The sequence below is a fragment of the Xiphophorus hellerii genome, chromosome 16 (genome assembly GCF_003331165.1).
Source record: "Xiphophorus hellerii strain 12219 chromosome 16, Xiphophorus_hellerii-4.1, whole genome shotgun sequence".
Classification (NCBI taxonomy): Eukaryota; Metazoa; Chordata; class Actinopteri; order Cyprinodontiformes; family Poeciliidae; genus Xiphophorus; species Xiphophorus hellerii.
This window is the reverse complement of record NC_045687.1, coordinates 15052837-15074341: the sequence shown is the minus strand read 5'-3', so window position 1 is coordinate 15074341 and position 21505 is coordinate 15052837. Positions and strand designations below refer to the sequence as shown.

At 36.4% G+C, this 21505-nt stretch overlaps 3 protein-coding genes across 5 annotated transcripts; all 3 read right to left on the bottom strand.

The window, feature by feature from the left end:
* Positions 1 to 1574: 1574 nt before the first annotated feature.
* LOC116734990 (C-Jun-amino-terminal kinase-interacting protein 4-like) lies at positions 1575 to 5564 on the bottom strand. Its single transcript, XM_032586565.1, has 3 exons — positions 4952 to 5564; positions 2465 to 2609; positions 1575 to 2343 (listed from the first exon to the last, which is right to left on the bottom strand). Exons 1-2 carry the CDS (start codon positions 5249 to 5251, stop codon positions 2607 to 2609), a joined length of 303 nt encoding a protein of 100 aa, XP_032442456.1. The 5' UTR covers positions 5252 to 5564; the 3' UTR covers positions 1575 to 2343; positions 2465 to 2606.
* Positions 5565 to 6984: 1420 nt separating this feature from the next.
* LOC116734989 (lipopolysaccharide-induced tumor necrosis factor-alpha factor homolog) lies at positions 6985 to 13181 on the bottom strand. The gene is made up of 5 exons (XM_032586564.1): positions 13028 to 13181; positions 9348 to 9570; positions 9127 to 9162; positions 7392 to 7536; positions 6985 to 7278 (listed from the first exon to the last, which is right to left on the bottom strand). The coding sequence occupies exons 2-5, from the start codon at positions 9553 to 9555 to the stop codon at positions 7173 to 7175; spliced, it is 495 nt and encodes a 164-aa protein (XP_032442455.1). The 5' UTR covers positions 9556 to 9570; positions 13028 to 13181; the 3' UTR covers positions 6985 to 7172.
* A 2706-nt stretch (positions 13182 to 15887) lies between these two features.
* Positions 15888 to 21214, bottom strand: LOC116734987 (lipopolysaccharide-induced tumor necrosis factor-alpha factor homolog). Of its 3 annotated transcripts, none has more exons than XM_032586560.1 (6): positions 21085 to 21214; positions 19368 to 19581; positions 19275 to 19295; positions 19018 to 19053; positions 16327 to 16471; positions 15888 to 16213 (listed from the first exon to the last, which is right to left on the bottom strand). In XM_032586560.1, exons 2-6 carry the CDS (start codon positions 19564 to 19566, stop codon positions 16108 to 16110), a joined length of 507 nt encoding a protein of 168 aa, XP_032442451.1. In that variant the 5' UTR covers positions 19567 to 19581; positions 21085 to 21214; the 3' UTR covers positions 15888 to 16107. The 3 variants fall into 3 exon arrangements, with proteins under 3 accessions (XP_032442451.1, XP_032442450.1, XP_032442449.1); XM_032586559.1 differs by having other exon boundaries at positions 19275 to 19383; positions 19420 to 19581; XM_032586558.1 differs by having other exon boundaries at positions 19275 to 19581.
* Between the last annotated feature and the right edge of the window lie 291 nt (positions 21215 to 21505).

Below are 21505 nucleotides of genomic sequence, written 5' to 3'. Positions count from 1 at the left end.
TGGAATTAAATAAAGTTTCCATGACATTTAATGCAATCATGAGTAAAACAAAGTAGGACACGCTTAACCTGCAGTAACTTGAAGTAGGTGTCTCCTGCTTGACTTTGTCAGTCTTTCTTGTTTTTGAGGAATTTTGTCCCATTTGTCTTTGCAACATTGTTTCAGTTCACTCCAGGTTTTGTTTCTGTGTAGCTCTCTCAAGAGCCACCATCAGTTTTTCTATCAGACATGGACTTTGACTTGGCCGATGAAACTCTTTGATTCCCCTCAACTCAGAGACTACTTTATAGATTTCTTATGTCTGTGGTATTGTGGTCCAAGTGACGACCCTGTTTTAGCTCTCAGACGAGTCTTGTGTGCCAACATCAAGAAGTAATTATAGCATATAAAAAATTATAACACTCAATAACATCAAGACGCTAGGATCATATAGTTACTAACAAACGAAAACATCAGATGTTTAAGATAAGATAAGATAAGATAGCATTTGCAAAGGTGTGTCAAAGTGCAGACAAACTAAAGCATATAGTTCAAACTCTGATTCCCCTCTACACTTAAAAAAAGTAATGACATGCAGCAAATGTCATGAGGCCAGAATCGAACCTGCAACAGCCGCAGGATGACTAATGTCTCCTTATGTGAGTTGTGTTCTACCCCTGAGCATCAGACTTAATTGTTCAATGCCGGCCATTATATGTTCAATTCCAGCTTGATGACCTTAGCTACTCGGCTTTCCATCTCTTCCATACATTTCCTCATTGTTCTTCCAGCAGCCCTCCTGGAATACCAAACTCGATCTGAAAACACTCACCTCCTCAATTCTGCCAGGGCGTTTCACCATGCCTCTGGTCAGAATTAGGAAACTTCTTAGATTTAGTGGATTATGGGTGTTGAATATGAACACACTTGTTACAAACACCCATATTCAATTAGGCTCAAGGCCATGATGAATGTATTCAAACTTTTAACTCAAACTATGAATGAAGAGAAAGATCAGCCTTGTAGTGATGCAAATTTGTTCTTATATAAGCTAACTCCCAATGAAGACTTAAGTAGCACAAACTTAGCATTCTTTTTTTAAATTTAAGCCATTCAGAGGAAATTGCACTTTTCACAACTTTGCCCAAGTTGTATATTCAGATAACACAAAAAGAAACACTTTCCTGGTAGAATAGCCCTATTTCGTTGCAGACAGGCCTACTGTGTTGATAAAAAAAACCTTAGTTTAATCTCAGTGTGAATTCCTCCTAAATCAAATAGAGCATAATAAGCAGTCCCCTCATGAAGCAGCCTCTTTCTGTTGAGCATTGTGTGTCTGCATCCCCCTGTGAGGGTCAGGAAATATGGCGTGTTTTCTACTATAATAATCCTCCTGATGCTGTTAAAGCTTTTAGACTTGACTCTTGAGCTCTTTTGGGCTTTTTATATCTGCAAAACAAGCTCAAATCATAACCCTTCACCACTATGCTTGACAGCTGTTATGATACGATTAAGTGTGTTTGATCAGCAACATCAGATTGTTACCTTCACATTCACAGTACTCCATTACTGTAAATGCAAACAAGGAATACTTATTTTTTTTCTATGCATTTAATGCTTTATTTAGTCATGACTTGAACAGGATTATTAATAATTGTAAATACACAGAAAGTGAGAAAAGATGGGTGAGAAAGCAAAGGTTTTCTCAATCCATTGAAACAAATAGAATAGTCTTTTTAAATTTAGAATATAATGGAATTAGCCCTTATGATCCCAGAGTGGGAAAATTCAGACATTTAAATCTTTTTTACATTGCTGGCAATAGGTTTGTACACAACCATTATTTGAAGACATTATTGGGATAATGGCTGCACAATACAGTTGGTATTACTATTGCCTTACAGCAAGAAGGTCCAAAGTTTGAATCCTTGCAATGGGTCTGTCTGCATGGAGTTTACATGTTCACCTCCAAGCACAACTTTGTTCCTTCTTGGTACTCCGACTTCCTCCCACAGTCCAAAAATATGATCGTTAGGTCAAATGGATACTCTAAATTGCCCTTATGCATGGATCTGTGTATGCCTGGTTGTTTGCTATGCATGTTTCTCTGTTGTGATGTAAATCTTTTTTTGTTTTAATTTCAGCATAAAAACCATTTCATACAATTTGACATAAAAAAAGAATCACAATTTTCAGCATAAGAGATGGGACAACCTAAATGTTAACTCTAATTTTTCCAGTTCCTTATGGGACTAGTTTCACATCCGTTTGTAAATGTAGAGGACATGCTGGCATCTTGGACAATGATGCTTCACATCGTTACAGGAATCAAGGCAGAATGGGATACAGCAGCAAAGGAAGCACCTGTAGGGGGAAATGGAAATTGGATTCTGTTAGATTTTATGCAACTGTGGTTATTTGTATTTGAATGAAATTTGACTTTGATGTACTCCTTTAAGATGTTAAATATTTAGTAGGTTTTTACCCCAGAAAGCACAATCCTCCGCAAGCAAGCCAGGCCAATAATCCTGGCTCTGACTCCGTACGGGTGATCACTGTTTCCTGGCAGTGGGAACAAAAGGTCTGTCCAGGAACGTCATATAGAGAAGTTGATATTGCCACGCGAGTTACTGAAATATACAAAACACACTGAAATTAAAAACAAACGCTTTACACATTGTTTCAAAATGATTCAAGGATTTTATGGAGTTTGTTGTTAATATGTATGGTTTAATTTGTCCTTTGCCTTCTGCTCTAAGATAACAGGAATTGATTTTCATAAGAAGCAGAAAAAGAAGCTTAGAAAAGATTTAAATAAATTGTTTAAAAATGTAGAAGATGATGTATAATATAATAATTTTACATTAAGTGATTTGTACAAACTGTGTGCAAACTGTGTGTAATTATGCATTTATACAAATATAAATTGTCAAATATGATTGTTCAATCATTACTGATATTCATAAGTTTTGGAGAGATCCTGTGTTGATTCTGCAGAGATTTTAGCTGCCCTTTTCCTAACCCTAGACCTGTACAAGTCCTAGATGAAGGTCAAATCTACAGACTTGATAGATCATAATTCTTTGGACTTGTACATACTAAGGAGAAGCCCTGACCTCTAGTGGATTCACACAGAAATCTGCATCTTCACTACAATATCAATTACCATTTTTTTGTGGCCATAAATTTATTTTACAGTTTTTCTCAGCCGCTGTGTTGCATTTTTTTATGACAAAATTCAAATTATTCAAGTTTCAAATCATGTTGTCACTTGTGCACATCAAAAAAGCAATTTCCTGTTCCTGTGAGCAAGTTGCAAATGCTTTTGAACATCATGCAAGTGACTATGTGCAGTTTTCTGACTTTCTGACTTTTGATTTATTTAATTGCCTTCCATAGGAGTTTTGCTCCTGCTTTGACAGCCTACGATATAAAGCAATTTCCTATATTCTCCTCATAGTTTGTTGTAAAGATGTGTGGTTAGACAACTCTAATAAATAATAGGATGTTTACAGTTGTTTTGGTTTGACCAGAAGTCACAATCTCTCATATCATAAGAGTTGACAAGTTATAAAATACAAAGTTTTCAGAACGTAACACACAGATTTGAACCTTTTCATGACTATTTTTTTTCCATAATTCTTGAAAATAGAGCTACTCAGATAAAATAAATGCATATTTGTTCATAAATTAGTGTGAACTGACAATAGAAAAAGATGAAATAGAAGCAGGCAAAAATGTGTGAACACATGCATTTAACATTTGCATTGTTTTTTTAGCATTTTTCCAGAGCTTACAACTGCTTTTTTTATACCACTGTGTTCCATATTACTAATTTTAGGGAGAATTAGCATATCAACTGACAATGTTTCTAAGTATTTGATCCCGAATCCACTCCGAGGTTATACAAGTTGTCTCCCTGCCATGTTTTCCAAGTTTGCCCAAACATTGGCTGTTAATCTGCCTGTGCATGTATTAGTGTGCAGAGTCAGACTATGTGCAGAAGCACCCAAACTACTCACAATTAATTGTGAAGATTGTGTGAATATGTAAATAGATCAAATTCAAACAAGAGAAAATCTTAAATGATACATATACTTACTAAACCAGTAATTTACAATATAAGTGCATCTTTTAGTACATTAATTAAAACTGCTATTTTTTCTATAGTGTTCCACTTATGACTGAAGTGTAGCCAGTTATTGTTTACAATTCAGTCTTTTATTTTACATTCTGAATTCTTAATTTTTTTTATTTAAGAATACATAAACAATAAAGGTTTCATTGTATTTACTTTCATCATCCAGAAAGCAGAACTTAATCATATATGAGGCTCAAAAGCGGAAAAACTACAAGGTTACTATCATCTTTATTCTTACTCCAGCTGAAAGTACTTCAGCTTTGTGCTAATTATACTAGCAATAAACGCCTTCCTTTTGTTTTTTAACTTTTTAAAAATCTACCTAACATTAGAGCTGGTGATTAAGGTAAATTTATATCAACAGCTGCATGTTGTTTATGTCTATCTGTTTTAGGCATTTTATGCACAAATAAAGGAGAGTGAGGGCCCAAATCGCTGAGTCACGTCACCTGCTCCTTCATTCTGGTTCCCACGGGACTCAGACGTGACTTCACTATCTGATGCAATGACTAAGCTCGAATATTACAGGTGTATCTGATAGAAGGCTGAGCCTACATGGCTTTTTTGGATGTGCTAGTGTACCACATAGTGACTAGTGTGTTACTGCACTGACTCCTTCACCAGAAAACCCGTCCACTATAACTACTGGGTCTTCTGTTAGTCTTGTTTACATCCTCAGTGAGCTCTGTGGATGCTGCCACGCCACGTGGATTCACCACTCAGGGATGCTGGGAGGAGAATGCACCTCGGGCGGCTCTCGCTAACCTCCAAAAAGACAACAGCTCGTTTTTTGTTTGTTTGTTTCGTGCCCCCCTCTCCCCTTCAGCCCACCTCCTCCGCATGTTTCCTCAGCGCTTTCTCCCGCTCGTACTGGGTGATGAGCTGCTCGTTGTCCTCCTTCAGCAGCTCCAGCTCCACTTCGTGCTCCTGGTTGTCCGCGAACACCGAGTCCAGGTTCTCCAGCACGGCCACCACCAGCGGCATCAGCTCCTTCACCACGTCCTCGTCGTACTTCCCGATGAGCCTCTCGAACTCGCGGTAGATGGAGCTGGCCAGGCCCGAGACCCGCTCCGACATCATCGCAGATGTCCCCGGGTCGTCCTGGTACACAACTCCGTCTTCCAGCTCCATTTTTAGTCCTTTTCCCTTACAGCAAAAAGGACCGGCCGGTGTGGGGTTTTGTCCGCGTTACCCCGCCACTATGAACGCATATATCCCCTAAATTAAAATACGTTTTCGTTAAATAAACGGACACATTTGTAACGGCGTACAGATATATAAGCTACGTGGATATCTTCCTATTTATTCCTAGCTCGTCTCGTGCTGCCTTCAAGTGCTCTCCGAAAGTTTGGGCTTCCAATTCATCCTTAGATAAACACCGCAACGTTTAGTGTTCAGTGTTCAGACACAAAATTGTGTTTCATTTGCCGAAAAGCACAAATACAAATCCCCATTACTCATTTATAAATCGGTATAAACGATTTTCTAAAAGTCGTTTATACCGTAAAATATGTATAACCTTTTCTATTTCATGTATTTATTTTCTTTTTGGATCGGGTGATTTTTAAAAAAAAAAATTAAATTTGTGTAATCCGGTTGTAATCAGAGAGATGATATACCTAATTTGAGATTGTACGTTCACGTTCGAAGGTCTGATTTACAACATTTCCAACGATCTTTGAACCCACCGTCCAACAGCTGAGTCGTTGACTGGATCACGTGATGACGTCACATCATGCTACAAACGTAGATTATTTGCGGTGACAAACTGTTGTGCTCATACCTCGTCAATACTTATTGTAAAAAAACTAGTAAAAAAAAGTATTATCATTATTTTTCTTTTATTTATTTATTTATTTATTTTTTTACTTTTTGCTCATAGATTGGAAACGTATGTGTTTTGCTCATAGATTGTTCTAATACAATCAAAACATTACAGAAATCTGTAGCTAAAAGCTATGTTCTATTATTACTCACAAGATTAGATGACGATGGCATGTTGAACAATAGATATTTCATCTCTTAGAATAGGATAATATAAAATTATCCTTCATTGTCCCTTTGTGTGTCATCAGCAGTTCCAGGCGAACGCACTTACACAGATACATACAACTATCAATGAAAATAAGAGACACTCTACAGTACGGTCAAATATGCAACACAAATGTATAAGTATAATGCGGTAATATAAAAATTGTTCAGTTTGTGCATTCCAAAAGCTCAATGTCACCCTGCTGTGTATTTTGGATCATTGTTCTGACGGAGTACATAACTGAGCTTAAGTTTCACTTCTCCCTCTGTTCATTGTTTGCGCTTATTCTATTCAGATCTGGTAGTCTCCATCAGCAGTTTTTGGTAGAGAGAAAAATTTATGGTTTCAACACAAAGCAGCAAATCATGCAGGTCTTTTAGCTGCAAGGCAGGCCCATACCATCTTACTACCACCACTATGTGTTAGTGCCAGCATGACATTGTTTTTGAAATGCTGATTTTTAAAGAAACACAGCATAAAACTGTGTTAGTTTTATACTTTTTGTAATGGTGACATTTATTTTATTATATTATATTATATTATATTATATTATATTATATTATATTATATTATATTATATTATATTATATTATATTAATAATTGTACTTTTTTAACCACCTTAATGAACAGGTATCAAAACTATGTCTGTGTTCATTTACAAAAAAGCACTATCATATCTTTGTTCTTAGAGTTACTAAATAACTTTTTTTTTTTTTTTTTTAAACAAATAAATTGTCTTCTGTTTTAACTTTAGCTGAAAATCTGTGTGAAGCAGATCAGTATAACAAAAAGCCACACCAAGTTTCTGAACAAAATATGTGACAACCAAAATGAAAGCAAACAATTTTTTTACTGAAGAATTAAAAGCAACATTTCCTTGGACTTCTTTTAAAATAAGTAATCACATGTACAAGTGCAATCTGTACGTCTTTGGACTCAACATATATTAGTATTTGTATTTATAAAGTAAAGGAAGATAATTACAATGATTCTTTTTAATTTTATTTCTTTTTGTGATTTCAGATCCGTTTGTATATGTAGAGGACTTGTTGGCAGTTTGGACACCGATGCTCCACATCTTTACAGGAGTCGAGGCAGAACGGGATACAACAGCAAAGCCAGCATCTGTATGTGGAAAAATGAGAAATTCTGTTAGATTCTAGGCAAATGTGGTTATTTGTATTTATTTTTTAAAGAAATTTAAGTTGCAAGATATTGAATAATGAGCAGGTATTTACAACAGGATGGTCAATCCTCCACAAATAGCCCAGGTCAACAATCCTGACACGTGCTCTGTCTGGGTGATCACAGTTTGCTGACAGTGAAGACACAAAGTCTGACCAGGGACGTCTCTTAGTGCTTGAGTAGCTATTACGTGAGACACTGAAAGACCCAAAACACAATGAAATTAGAAAAAGCTTAAATATTCTTTCAAAAGTAATTCAAGAATTTGACGAATTTTGTTGTTATATGTGCAGTTAAATTCTTTTTTTGTTCTTTCTGCCTCAAGATAGCAGTCAGAGATAGAGTTTTATTCAAAGTAGAATGCTAGGTTTTAAAAAGATTTCAAATGAATCAGTTTTTTAAATAGACAAATTTTATAAGATGGCATTTTGCTCCGTCTATCAACGAATGTCTTTTCAAGACTTTAAATTTCAGGGAATTAATTTCATGCCCATTCTTCTGTTCAAAATAGCCCAGATTCAATCAGACTGGACTGGGAGCTATTTTCAAATGTTTCCACAGATTCTTGTGATAAACTTTATGTCTTGACTTTGACTGGGCCATTCTAACATATGCTTTAATCTTAACTATAGCTGTGGTTGTTTATTTAGGGAAAGTGAAGATTCGCATAAATATCTTGTATTTACCAGAATCCATTGGTCATAGTAACTGGGACTCCAGAAAAATACAGACTACAGTCTTCAGATTTTTATTCACCATAAGTCATTCTTCTACTTTACAGTCATGTCCTGCCATGTGCTGGTCTGTCACAAAAAAATACCATAAATTTCAAGGCTGCAACATAAGAAAGCAAGAAAATATCAGATAGTTGTGGACATTTTTGCAGTACCTTGAAAAACCCCTTTGTCACATCAGGAATGAAATGAAGGGATTCTTTAAGAACAGCACCTTTGTGGTGCTGTTTGTCAAACATTTGTCAATGTCAAGTTTTCATTCTTGACATTCTGTCAGTGATTTTCATTATAAGGAGAAATCCTGACCCCTAGGTAATGTATGGGGAAAACTGCAGCCTCTATGCTTTATGAGTTTGTGTGGGCATTTATATTAAAATAGTTCCAGTTTGTATTTTATGGCAAATAAAAGATAAAAAAAACCCACCAAAGACATTTATGGTATCTTGACGCTTTCCCATAAGCAACTACAATTATATCTTAGGCGAAAACAGAGTTTGCAGTGACTACAAGTCTCCAGCAGAGGATGTAGATGTAACAATTGTTATGTAATAATATATACATCTTCTATGAAATGGCAGATTGGTATCCCTCAACTATTTGTCTGAATATATATTATGTTAGAATTTACAGAGTAAGAAAAGAGCAGAGGAAAATGTGAAACATAATAATTAGGAATTTGGGTAGAGTGTGTCAGACTACTCTTTTTGGTCAAACTATTGCTGACAGACTAATGGAAAAATAATGTTTCACTTTTACTTTAATGGACAAATAAAATAAGATTATGAATTTCCTGTCAGCAAATCAATTTTCAGAATGGGACTGTGCTGGGAATACACTGAGAACAAAAGCTTTCTGTTAAGGCCAAACACCACAAATAGTCCCATTCTTTCAGAATGAAAGATATCCATAATGCTTCGGCCCACTGAAGTGGTGGTGGAATGGAAAGAGCATTTTATTGTGATGTGTGATCTAAACTGCAAAGTTTTGCTTGCTTTCATAGGAAGACATGTTTGTTTTCCATGTAACAGTGTGTTCCTGGAGGAGGCTGCCTCACCTGCAGGTGCAGCTACAGCAGGAGCAAATGCATCGCCTGCGAAAGGAGAGAAATAGTTCAGCAAAACAAGGACAAATTGTCTTAAAAAAAACAAAAAGTGTATGTTTCAACTTTTGTTTTGAAGTTTACACCCATAAATTTCCTACATTTTAAGATTTTTGTGTCCTGCATTTTATAGAGCATGCTGTCAAACACTAGAAAGTTAAGAAGTGACCACATGCCTCCCTGGTATCCAGCAGGAGCAGCGGAGAAGCCTGGTTGAGCAGGGAAGCCTGGTTGAGCTGGGAAGCCTGGTTGAGCTGGGAAGCCTGGCTGAGCTGGGGAGCCTGGTTGAGCGGAGAAGCCTGGTTGAGGCTCCATACCGCCATAATTCAATGGAGGTCCAGGGTAGGGTGGAGCCATATCCTGTGGTTGGGTTCCTTTTTCCATCTTCAGAAATTCCACCTGTAAAACAAATAATTATTTATGAAACCACTATATAAAAGTTAATGATTAAACCCACAGACTGTGGCACCCCTGGTGTTGAACAGGAAGTGCAAACAAAGAAAGGAAACTCATTTCAACATGAATTATTTGTGTCACTGAAACTGCTAAGTTTTTTTTTTTTCAGACCCTAAACATGTGAGAGGAGAAGTGAGAGCACATGTTCTGTAACATGCAAACCTGATACAACCAACAGTTTGGAGTTTTGAGTAAAAAAGGGGTTTTATGTCTTGTGATGAAGGTGTTTGAAGACACCTCTAACATATAGATGGAGGAAGTAGGACATTTTTATGCTATAACCAAAGTGGTGGAAACTGTACATTTTGAACTGCATCCTCTTTTACTATTACTCGCATGCTCTATTTTGTTTTTTGTTTTTTTGCAAAAGTAGATTTAACTCTGTTTCTGAGTTATTGCTCTGTTTAGTTCAGTTTTTTTTTTTGATAATATATGCAGGGAACTCTGAGCCTAGCTATCCCACTTTTGAATGACAAGGCACAATCAGGCAAATTACTAATCCCGATTAAAAGGTCCATCTGACATCATGAATTCCCATGACATTTAGACCGAGGGCAGAAACAGATGCTCGGAAATGTGATGTTTCAGGTCTCTATAATGTTTTAGATATTTTCTGCTTGAACGCAACTGTTTTAAATAATGCGGCCTCGTATAAATCTTTGTAACTTGGTATCATCTAAACATCTAAGCTCAGTTTGTGCATGAAAGGCATTGGGCCCTAGTGCCTCCTTCTGAGTGAATGCAAAGGATGCCCCATTATCAAAATGAGAACATATATTTTTATCAAGAGTATGCATAATTTATATAATGTTCATACTAGTTTATCTACTAATGCAGGGGTGTCAAACTCCAGTCCTCAAGGGACACTGTCCTGCAGTTTTTAGATGTGCCACAGGTACAAAACACTGGAATGAAACGACTTAATTTCCTCCTTCTTGTGTAGATAAGTTCTCCAGAGCTTTGCTCAACTTATTTTTTGTTTCATTCTTCTGAGAGAATTTTAGTTCAGTTTTTTTTTCCAATTTGAAGGTCATAAAATCCTATTGACAAGTACAAAATTGGCTGATTTCCATGCTGATTTCTCAACTCCCATGTTATTTTCGTTTCTGAGGAACATTAATAATGTTCCTGGGTCAATTTGACAAGTAGAATGTTTAATCATGCAGTGCTATCAGAAAACAAAAAACTAAAAATTCCCCTAGACATTTTTGTATCCAAAACTCCAATACTAACCATTTCAATCAATATTTGTGTATTGATGTTTTTATATATATTTTGTATTTCTCACAGTTAAAGAATCAATGACAACAATTTACTCGCTTTTCATAAAAAAATGTACATTACAGTTATTATGTCCACTGAAAAAACCTTGACACAAAAAACAATTATTATTCTTGAAAGTGACTTTTTTTTTTTTAGATTTTATTATGTTCAATTTTATTTTGTTTTTTTTAAGGAGTTAACTTTATAATAGAACTTGAGACACTTGTTCTGTTCTGGGTCAAATTGTTCTGGGTCGCTGATTAAAAGTCAAGACAAATGAGTCATGAAAATTTGTATTGAAAGTAAATTTTATTCAACCACTGTTTTTGAACCAGAAATAAACAAAATAACTACAAAATAAGATATTAGGAACATGAACACAGCGTATGTACTGTATGTCTGTGAATCTCCACAGCCCACAAGTAACTCGTCACCATGTTATGATAGTAAACATCATAACATGGTGTATGTTGTATTTCTGAATTTACTCATTTACAATGAGTAAATTCAGAAATACCACAAAAATGGATTGATGGAAATGAACTAGATGCTTTAGTTTTGTCATCTACAAAGCGCACGAGGGACATGTCATCACAGTGGGCTTTGTGAAAATGAATTTTGCACATTTCACACAAGTCAAGCTCATCTTGACTTCATCAGAAGTCTTGCAAACCTGACACCTCCTCCTCTTCGTTTTTCCTCCGGTAGCAACCTCGAAAGAAGAATAAAATGGTTACTATGTTTTTTTATGCTCATAAGGCACACACAACATGCTCTCACACAAACACACACTTTTACTTACCTTGTGCATTGCTGTACTGGAAATCCTCCATTATATCTGCAGTAGTTGGGCTCCTTGGTAAATGCTGTTTTCGTTGTATATGTGGTACCCCAAGCACCTTGCCCAGCTCATTTCAGAAATGCGCCTCTTGTACAGCTTTGACATTCCACTACAGAAAGCTTTCCGCCCAAATGACAAATGTATTATATGCGTCGATATATCACGAGTCGGGAGTGAGAATGTGTTGGTCAGTGATGTTGTAAGAGATGGCCAAACTCATCAAATGCAAATGTAAATGTCAAAAGTTTGACATTTGCTTGGTGTGGTATGACCCTGTGACCTTCTCGAAGTTGTCAACCTGCCCTTTATAGTTGTTCCCTTCATAGTTGCAAGGAAACAAATAGTATTGGACATTTTTTTACCCTTTTCATTTTTTGTTATGTCTATGGACCAAAAAGAGGTACCAGTTTAAATGCTGGTGGCAGATGAAGCTTGGTATTCGTTTGTATCACGCTTAACCAGAAGTGACTTAATTGTTTTCTAAATATACAGTTAATAACAAACTCTAAAATGAACTTAACATTCTCTTTTTCACCGTTAATTGGTAGTTGTCTTCCCTTTTTTTTACTGTACTCTCTCAATCACAAAGCGTTACGTATTAACATGAAGAAGTCAATTCTACTCATCAGGGTGTTACATAAGAGGCCTGATATTTTTTTATTTTATTTTTGTCCCCATTGCTGAAGTTTTAAAAATTTAACTGGTGTAAATGAAAGCTGTCTAATAAACTTTTGTTTATTGTATTATTTTTCCTAACTGTTATTATCTAACATTTCTTCTTCAAATAACACATTTTTTAATCAAAATGCTTAAAACTGTAATATGAGTTGAAAATGGCTAGAGATAAGCTAAAAAGTTACACAATATGGAAAACACAGATGGCAATACTCAGCAACAGTAAGGAAGTAATTTACCCTGTAAGTCATTTACTTGGTGGGAGAGGCTCGATGTTGGAGCTTTGCTAAGAGCACTTTGCCCATCTTGACCAACGTTTATCTAAACAACAGTGGATAAGTGCTATCCTTGGAGTACAGCACTGCAAACAGGCCTACTCTATTAGTACAAATCATTGTAAATTCATCCTAAATCAATTAGAGTAACATGAGCAATCTCCTCATGAAGCAACCTCTGTCAATAGAGCATTGTGTATCTGCCTCGCCCTGTTTGGTTCAGGAGATATGGCTTGTTTTTAAACTGTATTTAAACATAAAAGCAGTAGAAAACACCAATAGGAAATACCATAACAGTCACAGCTCAATATTAGGAGGGAAGAAGAATAAAATTGATTTAACTTACCAGTAAATTTTAATTAGAAAAACAGCAACAAAGGAGAGCGATAATCTTTTTTTCTAAGTCTGATCCTTAATGTTGAGGAAGTGCAGGAAATCCCAGACTAAATAGTAGCTGGTACAAGCAGGATGTGCCTTTTACCAGAATTGAATGTTCCGCCCTCCGTTTTTGTTTCCTCCTCCCATGTGACTAAGACCAGAGAGCAATAAAGAGAGAAACAGTGACACATTCAGCTTAAAGCTTATCAAATATAAATCTCTCATCAAATCAAATCAATAATAGTTACATTTTCAGTGGATTTCTACATTTTTTAAACAAGTTGAAATGTCTTATAACTCTCAGTGCTTCACCTCTTGCACACATATCAATACTTGTCAGTTTCCTCACTACGTTCACTTTAAGTGTGAATGATTCATCTTTAACACATGGTTTCCCAGTGACAACAAAACACACAAAGTCTGAAGTTCTTCAAAGTTCTTACACAAGGTCATGGCAACCTCACGCTAATCACCTGGGAGTGAATTGCAATTTAAAATAAAATATTTTCTATGTTAAGCAAGAATGAATCGCATATTTTAGAAATGTTTTTGCAATTATTGCAAGACGAAAGCAGGTAGCTTACGTGTTGTGACTCTGCTTATGTTAAACTTCAGTAGCGATGGGTAGTACCTATTAAATGTACTCAGTTAAATTTCCTCGAGTAAGTTTTTGGAAGAAAAAAATTACTTTTAGGAGTAGCTTTATTACACCATGATATTTAATTTAACTCAAGTAACATTCTTTATAAAGCATAGGCACCCTTTCTTGAGCAAGCAGTGTTTTGCGTTCTCTGCATTTAAAGTTGAAAGATGGAATTAAATAAAGTTTCCATGACATTTAATGCAATCATGAGTAAAACAAAGTAGGACACGCTTAACCTGCAGTAACTTGAAGTAGGTGTCTCCTGCTTGACTTTGTCAGTCTTTCTTGTTTTTGAGGAATTTTGTCCCATTTGTCTTTGCAACATTGTTTCAGTTCACTCCAGGTTTTGTTTCTGTGTAGCTCTCTCAAGAGCCACCATCAGCTTTTCTATCAGACATGGACTTTGACTTGGCCGATGAAACTCTTTGATTCCCCTCAACTCAGAGATTACTTTATAGATTTCTCATGTCTGTGGTATTGTGGTCCAAGTGACGACCCTGTTTTAGCTCTCAGACGAGTCTTGTGTGCCAACATCAAGAAGTAATTATAGCATATAAAAAATTATAACACTCAATAACATCAAGACGCTAGGATCATATAGTTACTAACAAACGAAAACATCAGATGTTTAAGATAAGATAAGATAAGATAGCATTTGCAAAGGTGTGTCAAAGTGCAGACAAACTAAAGCATATAGTTCAAACTCTGATTCCCCTCTACACTTAAAAAAAGTAATGACATGCAGCAAATGTCATGAGGCCAGAATTGAACCTGCAACAGCCGCAGGATGACTAGTGTCTCCTTATGTGAGTTGTGTTCTACCCCTGAGCATCAGACTTAATTGTTCAATGCCGGCCATTATATGTTCAATTCCAGCTTGATGACCTTAGCTACTTGGCTTTCCATCTCTTCCATACATTTCCTCATTGTTCTTCCAGCAGCCCTCCTGGAATACCAAACTCGATCCGAAAACACTCACCTCCTCAATTCTGCCAGGGCGTTTCACCATGCCTCTGGTCAGAATTAGGAAACTTCTTAGATTTAGTAGATTATGGGTGTTGAATATGAACACACTTGTTACAAACACCCATATTCAATTAGGCTCAAGGCCATGATGAAAGTATGCAAACTTTTAACTCAAACTATGAATGAAGAGAAAGATCAGCCTTGTAGTGATGCAAATTTGTTCTTATATAAGCTAACTCCCAATGAAGACTTAAGTAGCACAAACTTAGCATTCTTTTTTTAAATTTAAGCCATTCAGAGGAAATTGCACTTTTCACAACTTTGCCCAAGTTGTATATTCAGATAACACAAAAAGAAACACTTTCCTGGTAGAATAGCCCTATTTCATTGCAGACAGGCCTACTGTGTTGATAAAAAAACTTAGTTTAATCTCAGTGTGAATTCCTCCTAAATCAAATAGAGCATAATAAGCAGTCCCCTCATGAAGCAGCCTCTTTCTGTTGAGCATTGTGTGTCTGCATCCCCCTGTGAGGGTCAGGAAATATGGCGTGTTTTCTACTATAATAATCCTCCTGATGCTGTTAAAGCTTTTAGACTTGACTCTTGAGCTCTTTTGGGCTTTTTATATCTGCAAAACAAGCTCAAATCATAACCCTTCACCACTATGCTTGACAGCTGTTATGATACGATTAAGTGTGTTTGATCAGCAACATCAGATAGTTACCTTCACATTCACAGTATTCCATTACTGTAAATGCAAACAAGGAAGACTTATTTTTTCTATGTATTTAATGCTTCATTTATTCATGACTTGAACAGGATTATTAATAATTGTAAATACATAGACAGAAAGTGAGAAAAGATGGGTGAGAAAGCAAAGGTTTTCTCAATCCATTGAAACAAATAGAATAGTCTTTTTACATTTAGAATATAATGGAATTAGCCCTTATGATCCCAGAGTGGGAAAATTCAGACATTTAAATCTTTTTTACATTGCTGGCAATAGGTTTGTACACAACCATTATTTGAAGACATTATTGGGATAATGGCTGCACAATACAGTTGGTATTACTATTGCCTTACAGCAAGAAGGTCCAAAGTTTGAATCCTTGCAATGGGTCTGTCTGCATGGAGTTTACATGTTCACCTCCAAGCACAACTTTGTTCCTTCTTGGTACTCCGACTTCCTCCCACAGTCCAAAAATATGATCGTTAGGTCAAATGGATACTCTAAACTGCCCTTATGCATGGATCTGTGTATGCCTGGTTGTTTGATATGCGTGTTTCTTTGTTGTGATGTAAATCTTTGTTTGTTTTAATTTCAGCATAAAAACCATTTCATACAATTTGACATAAAAAAAGAATCACAATTTTCAGCATAAGAGATGTGACAACCTAAATGTTAACTCTAATTTTTCCAGTTCCTTATGGGACTAGTTTCACATCCGTTTGTAAATGTAGAGGACATGCTGGCATCTTGGACAATGATGCTTCACATCGTTACAGGAATCAAGGCAGAATGGGATACAGCAGCAAAGGAAGCACCTGTAGGGGGAAATGGAAATTTGATTCTGTTAGATTTTATGCAATTGTGGTTATTTGTATTTGAATGAAATTTGACTTTGATGTACTACTTTACATATTTAGTAGGTTTTTACCCCAGAAAGCACAATCCTCCGCAAGCAAGCCAGGCCAATAATCCTGGCTCTGACTCCGTACGGGTGATCACTGTTTCCTGGCAGTGGGAACAAAAGGTCTGTCCAGGAACGTCATATAGAGCAGTTGATATTGCCACACGAGTTACTGAAATATACAAAACACACTGAAATTAAAAACAAAAGCTTTACACATTGTTTCAAAATGATTCAAGGATTTTATGGAGTTTGTTGTTAATATGTATGGTTTAATTTGTCCTTTGCCTTCTGCTCTAAGATAACAGGAATTGATTTTCATTAGAAGCAGAAAAAGAAGCTTAGAAAATATTTAAATAAATTGTTTAAAAATGTAGAAGATGATGTATTATATAATAATTTTACATTAAGTGATTGGTACAAACTGTGTGCAAACTGTGTGTAATTATGCATTTATACAAATATAAATTGTCAAATATGATTGTTCAATCATTACTGATATTCAAAAGTTTTGGAGAGATCCTGTGTTGATTCTGCAGAGATTTTAGCTGCCCTTTTCCTGACCCTAGACCTGTACAAGTCCTAGATGAAGGTCAAATCTACAGACTTGATAGATCATAATTCTTTGGACTTGTACATACTAAGGAGAAGCCCTGACCTCTAGTGGATTCACACAGAAATCTGCATCTTCACTACAATATCAATTACCATTTTTTTGTGGCCATAAATTTATTTTACAGTTTTTCTCAGCCACTGTGTTGCATTTTTTTCTGACAAAATTCAAATTGTTCAAGTTTCAAATCATGTTGTCACTTGTGCACATCAAAAAAGCAATTTCCTGTTCCTGTGAGCAAGTTGCAAATGCTTTTGAACATCATGCGAGTGACTATGTGCAGTTTTCTGACTTTCCCTACAATTTCAGTCTCTTTAATCAAACATTGGTCCCTGTTGAATTATTTCTTCCTCCACAACATTTAAGCATAATTTCATTGTATAAGTCTTAACATGCAAAAAGCTTGAACAGGTGGTTAAAACTTCGCAAGAATATTTTTATACATTTTGATTAGACTTTTTTCTAAATGTGTCATGAATTGGTAAATTGCTCCCAAGTGAATCCTTAGTTTCTTCAATGTAGGTAAAAGTGTGAAACATTAGATCAACCAAAGATCAATCAATTTTCTGAAATAGCTCAGAGATGCATCTCATGAGTCATCAACTGGCAAGTACTGTATATAGTATATAATATATATAGTCAGAAAACAACACCATGTTACATTTCTGACAATGGAAGGACAAGTAACTGAACAGGTCGACAGCCAGAGAGAAGAAGAGGAGGGAGATGAGTGGGACTGTGGCAGAGGAGTTAGGAGGCAAAACGGAGGAAGAGGCAGAAGAGGCAGAGGACATCTTCCAGGATCCATTGTTCCAACATCATCAAGATATGGTTTGCAACCCACCACAAGATGCTGATAAAGTTCCTCTCAAGAATGAAGAGCTCCTACTTCTCAATTCTTCACCCCATAAAAGATTGTTTCTCAGTATGGAGACAGAAAGCATAAGAAGACTGCACTGTAATTCCTACAGTCCTGTTTTGTTTTCCTTAAGGAGATTGTCTTATGTTCTGTTATGGATTCTGTGTTTTCCTTCATCTCTTTTAGCCTCTTTTATCTGCTTACAAGCACACGCTGCAGCTTACATAACCATGTTTGTGTGATATTGCCTCCAGTCATATGTAAACAGATTGAAACTGATTAGACTACCCTGTAGGGAGGGTACAGATTGCAGAGAAGAATAAAAAGTTAAACTCTTGCTACAATCTTTGCCTCACTGGGTTACATCCATAAGGTGAGCAAAGAGTGGCCCCAGTGCTGGATGGTGAATGTAACTCTGTATCTGTTCTATTTGTATGACATGTATGGCTTGGAACATTTTATCATTTTTCGGCATTAAAGCCTGTTTTTATATATAACCAAATCTCATTATTTCTCAAGGTAATTTACACTGTTGTTCTGGTCGGGTCCTGAAACTGGTTAGCGAACCTTTGTGGTGCACAGAAACAGAAATGAATGGACTCCAACAGTTCCTATTTCTACTTCAGTTTTTTGTTTTTGGTCTGCATTCTTTATCACAATGGATTTGTCTGTCAACAAATTACAACAAAAGCATAAACATGATTCTTGTCCAGTCTCTAGCCATTGATCTCCCACCATTACAATTTACAATTCTTGTCATCAAAAGATTAGCCACAGTTTACATTCGAATATCTCTCCAGAGTACACAGCCATATTGACAACATGACTAATGAATTCAACTGTCTTAGTCAAACAATGAAACGATTACTTGACATTCTGAAGCACTGACATATTTAATGACGCAGAGAATTCATTCTGAACAATGAACTAAGGATTTCGTGAGAGAAACTGGAATTTGAAGGTAACCCATGCGGTTTTGCACAAATTGTTTTTAGAAATGCACTTAATGTTGTGCAAAGGTCAAAAATGCACCAAAGCCACTGAAAAAAAACAGTCCCACTCTGCATTTTCTAAGGAAGAAAACAGATTTACAAGATTCCTAACATGTTACCATGCGAGTATGGCGTTTGATCTAAGCTAAACTGGCCTACAGTAGAAAGTTCTGCACACTTTTGTTTTGACACACAGCAAGAGGGAAGCACATGTTTTTCATTCCGCAGCATGTTCCTGGATGTGTCTGCCTCACCTGTTGGTTGAATAGGTACAGGAGCAAAAGCAACACCTGTGAGATGACAGAAACGGTTCAGCAAAACAAGGAACTAATCATCTCAAAACACCATCAGCAACAAGTACATGCATTTGTACAAAGATCTCCATCAACAAGCACTATAATGTGTTTATATATATTTTATAGCCATACGTTTTCAAGATTTTAAGAATTTTTGTTCAATGTTATGTAGAATATACTGCTAAACAAAAGAAAATTAATAAGTGATCACTTACCAGCAGGAGCAGGAGAGAAACCTGGTTGAGTGGGGAAACATTGTGGAGCAGAGACGCCTTGTTGAACGGGATAACCTGGCGGAGCGGAGAAACCTGGTTGAGCGGGGAAACATTGTGGAGCAGAGACGCCTTGTTGAACGGGATAGCCTGGCGGAGCGGAGAAACCTGGTTGAGCGGGGAAGCCTGGTTGAGTGGAATAGGTTGGTGGAGCATACATTGCTGGCTGGCCATAATCCATGGGAGGGCCAGGGTATGGTGGAGCTGATTCCTGTGAGTGAAATCCTTTTTCCATCTTCAGAAATCTCACCTGTAAAACAAATATTCCTGATGGAGCCACTAACTGAAGTGCAATGATTAAAACCACAGAACTTTATCATGTTGTACGCACAGGAGGAGCAAACAAATCATCTTAACATGATTTTGAAAATCTTCTTGTGCCACCGGAACAGCTTTCTTTTGAACTTTTAAATTAAATGTGAACTGCTTTGATTTGTTTGACTTTTGAGACACAGATTGGTTTCATACTTTGTGAGAAAATTTGTTCGAAAACACCCTGAGCTGAAGATGGTGGGACGAAGAGAAACCTTAGCACATGTTCTGACTAAAGTGGTGAAAACAAAATACCTTGCTGGAAACTGAACATTTTTAACCCTGTACTGTTTTCCTAGGAGAATATAGGGACAACCTTATGTTTAATCACAATACGGATGAAACACCTCAAACATCCTCAAACAGTTGACCACACAGCATGCAGCTGATTGGCACAAATAGAAAGTATTTGATACATTGCTTAGGAATGGTGGTGACTCTCGAGAGGTGAATATTTATTAGAAATAAATCTAATATAAATGTCCAAAATGTAAAGAGATCTTTGCCTTGCTTAAACACAGAAAAGGCCACCGCCACCTGAATGTGGCAAGAAGAGTAAGCGATCAATGATTCATCAGGGATACATTGAGGAACCTTCCCTCCTTCTGCATCTCAAAATCTACCACCAAATTATCTCGGCAATACAATAATAATCACTTACTTACCTTTTCTTTTTAGTGCTTCCCCAGACTGTAACCTCACTTCTGGCACCTCCTCAAATAAACCTTTTCGAACAATTATTTGGTGTCTGTAATAGTTGCCTAGACTAGAATCTCAGTTAATGCTAACATGTAAGCACAATCTAGCAATCTAATCTCTGCGGCGTAGTCTCTACAAGTAAGGTATTCTCTTGGGTTCTCATGACTCCATTTTTCAGACCCTAGTTCAACAACAACTTTCTGTCGCTCGAACCACCTATCCAGTCAGTTTCAAGATCTAAAGGTAAAAATTCAAAATACCATCCATAAGTCCAGTCCATGTGCTCTCTCCACAGTTTCCACAAACACCTTTATTATGTTACTGTCAGCAAATTCTTAATCTTTATGTTATTAGGAGCTGAAAGTTACAAGGGAAGGGGGTTAAAGTTGCACAAAATGGAGAGACTCTGAAACCGAAACTCAGTGTTAGTCATGAACAAAAGTCATTTACTTAGTAGGAGGTTTTAGAGTTTCCTGTGGAAAGCTTACCCATAACTGTGGAAAGTTGTGAGCTTTACCCAGCTTAGACAAACATACAAAATAGACCAGATTTGCATAAATAACCTGTTTAAATGACCTCATAAAGCAGCCTCTTTCAGTGGCATGATATGTATCTCCCTGTCCCTGTTTGGTTTGGGAGATATGGCTTATTTTTACAAGTGCATATCAAAACACCAAAATGAATTAACATCACAGTAGCAGCTCAATATTACTGGGTAAATATAAAATAAGTTTTAACTTACAGGTTAATTTTAACAATAAAACAGCAACAAAATAAGTCCTTGTTCAGTCTTCTTGGTCTTGCGTGATAAGACAGTGCAGGAAGTTCCAATCTAACGAGAAGCAGATTGATGCCGTCTGATGCATCTGACGCCTCCTCTAACGCAACCAATTGTATTTTCTAAAACTATGGCTCCACCCTTCTCTTTTTTCTCTCCTCCTATTACGCAAGGCTTAGAAGGCAGGAAAAAAGATTTAATGCCATGTGGACCTCAAAGCCTTTCATGCATACATGCACAGAAAATAATAATTCAAAATATATATATATTTTTTTTTTTTACCAATCTAAGGTGGTCTTTGATAACATTTTTGCCTTTGTGGCTTTTTTTTTTAATTAATTGAATTGTCACCCAAATCTAAGTAAATCACATAGAAATAAAACTT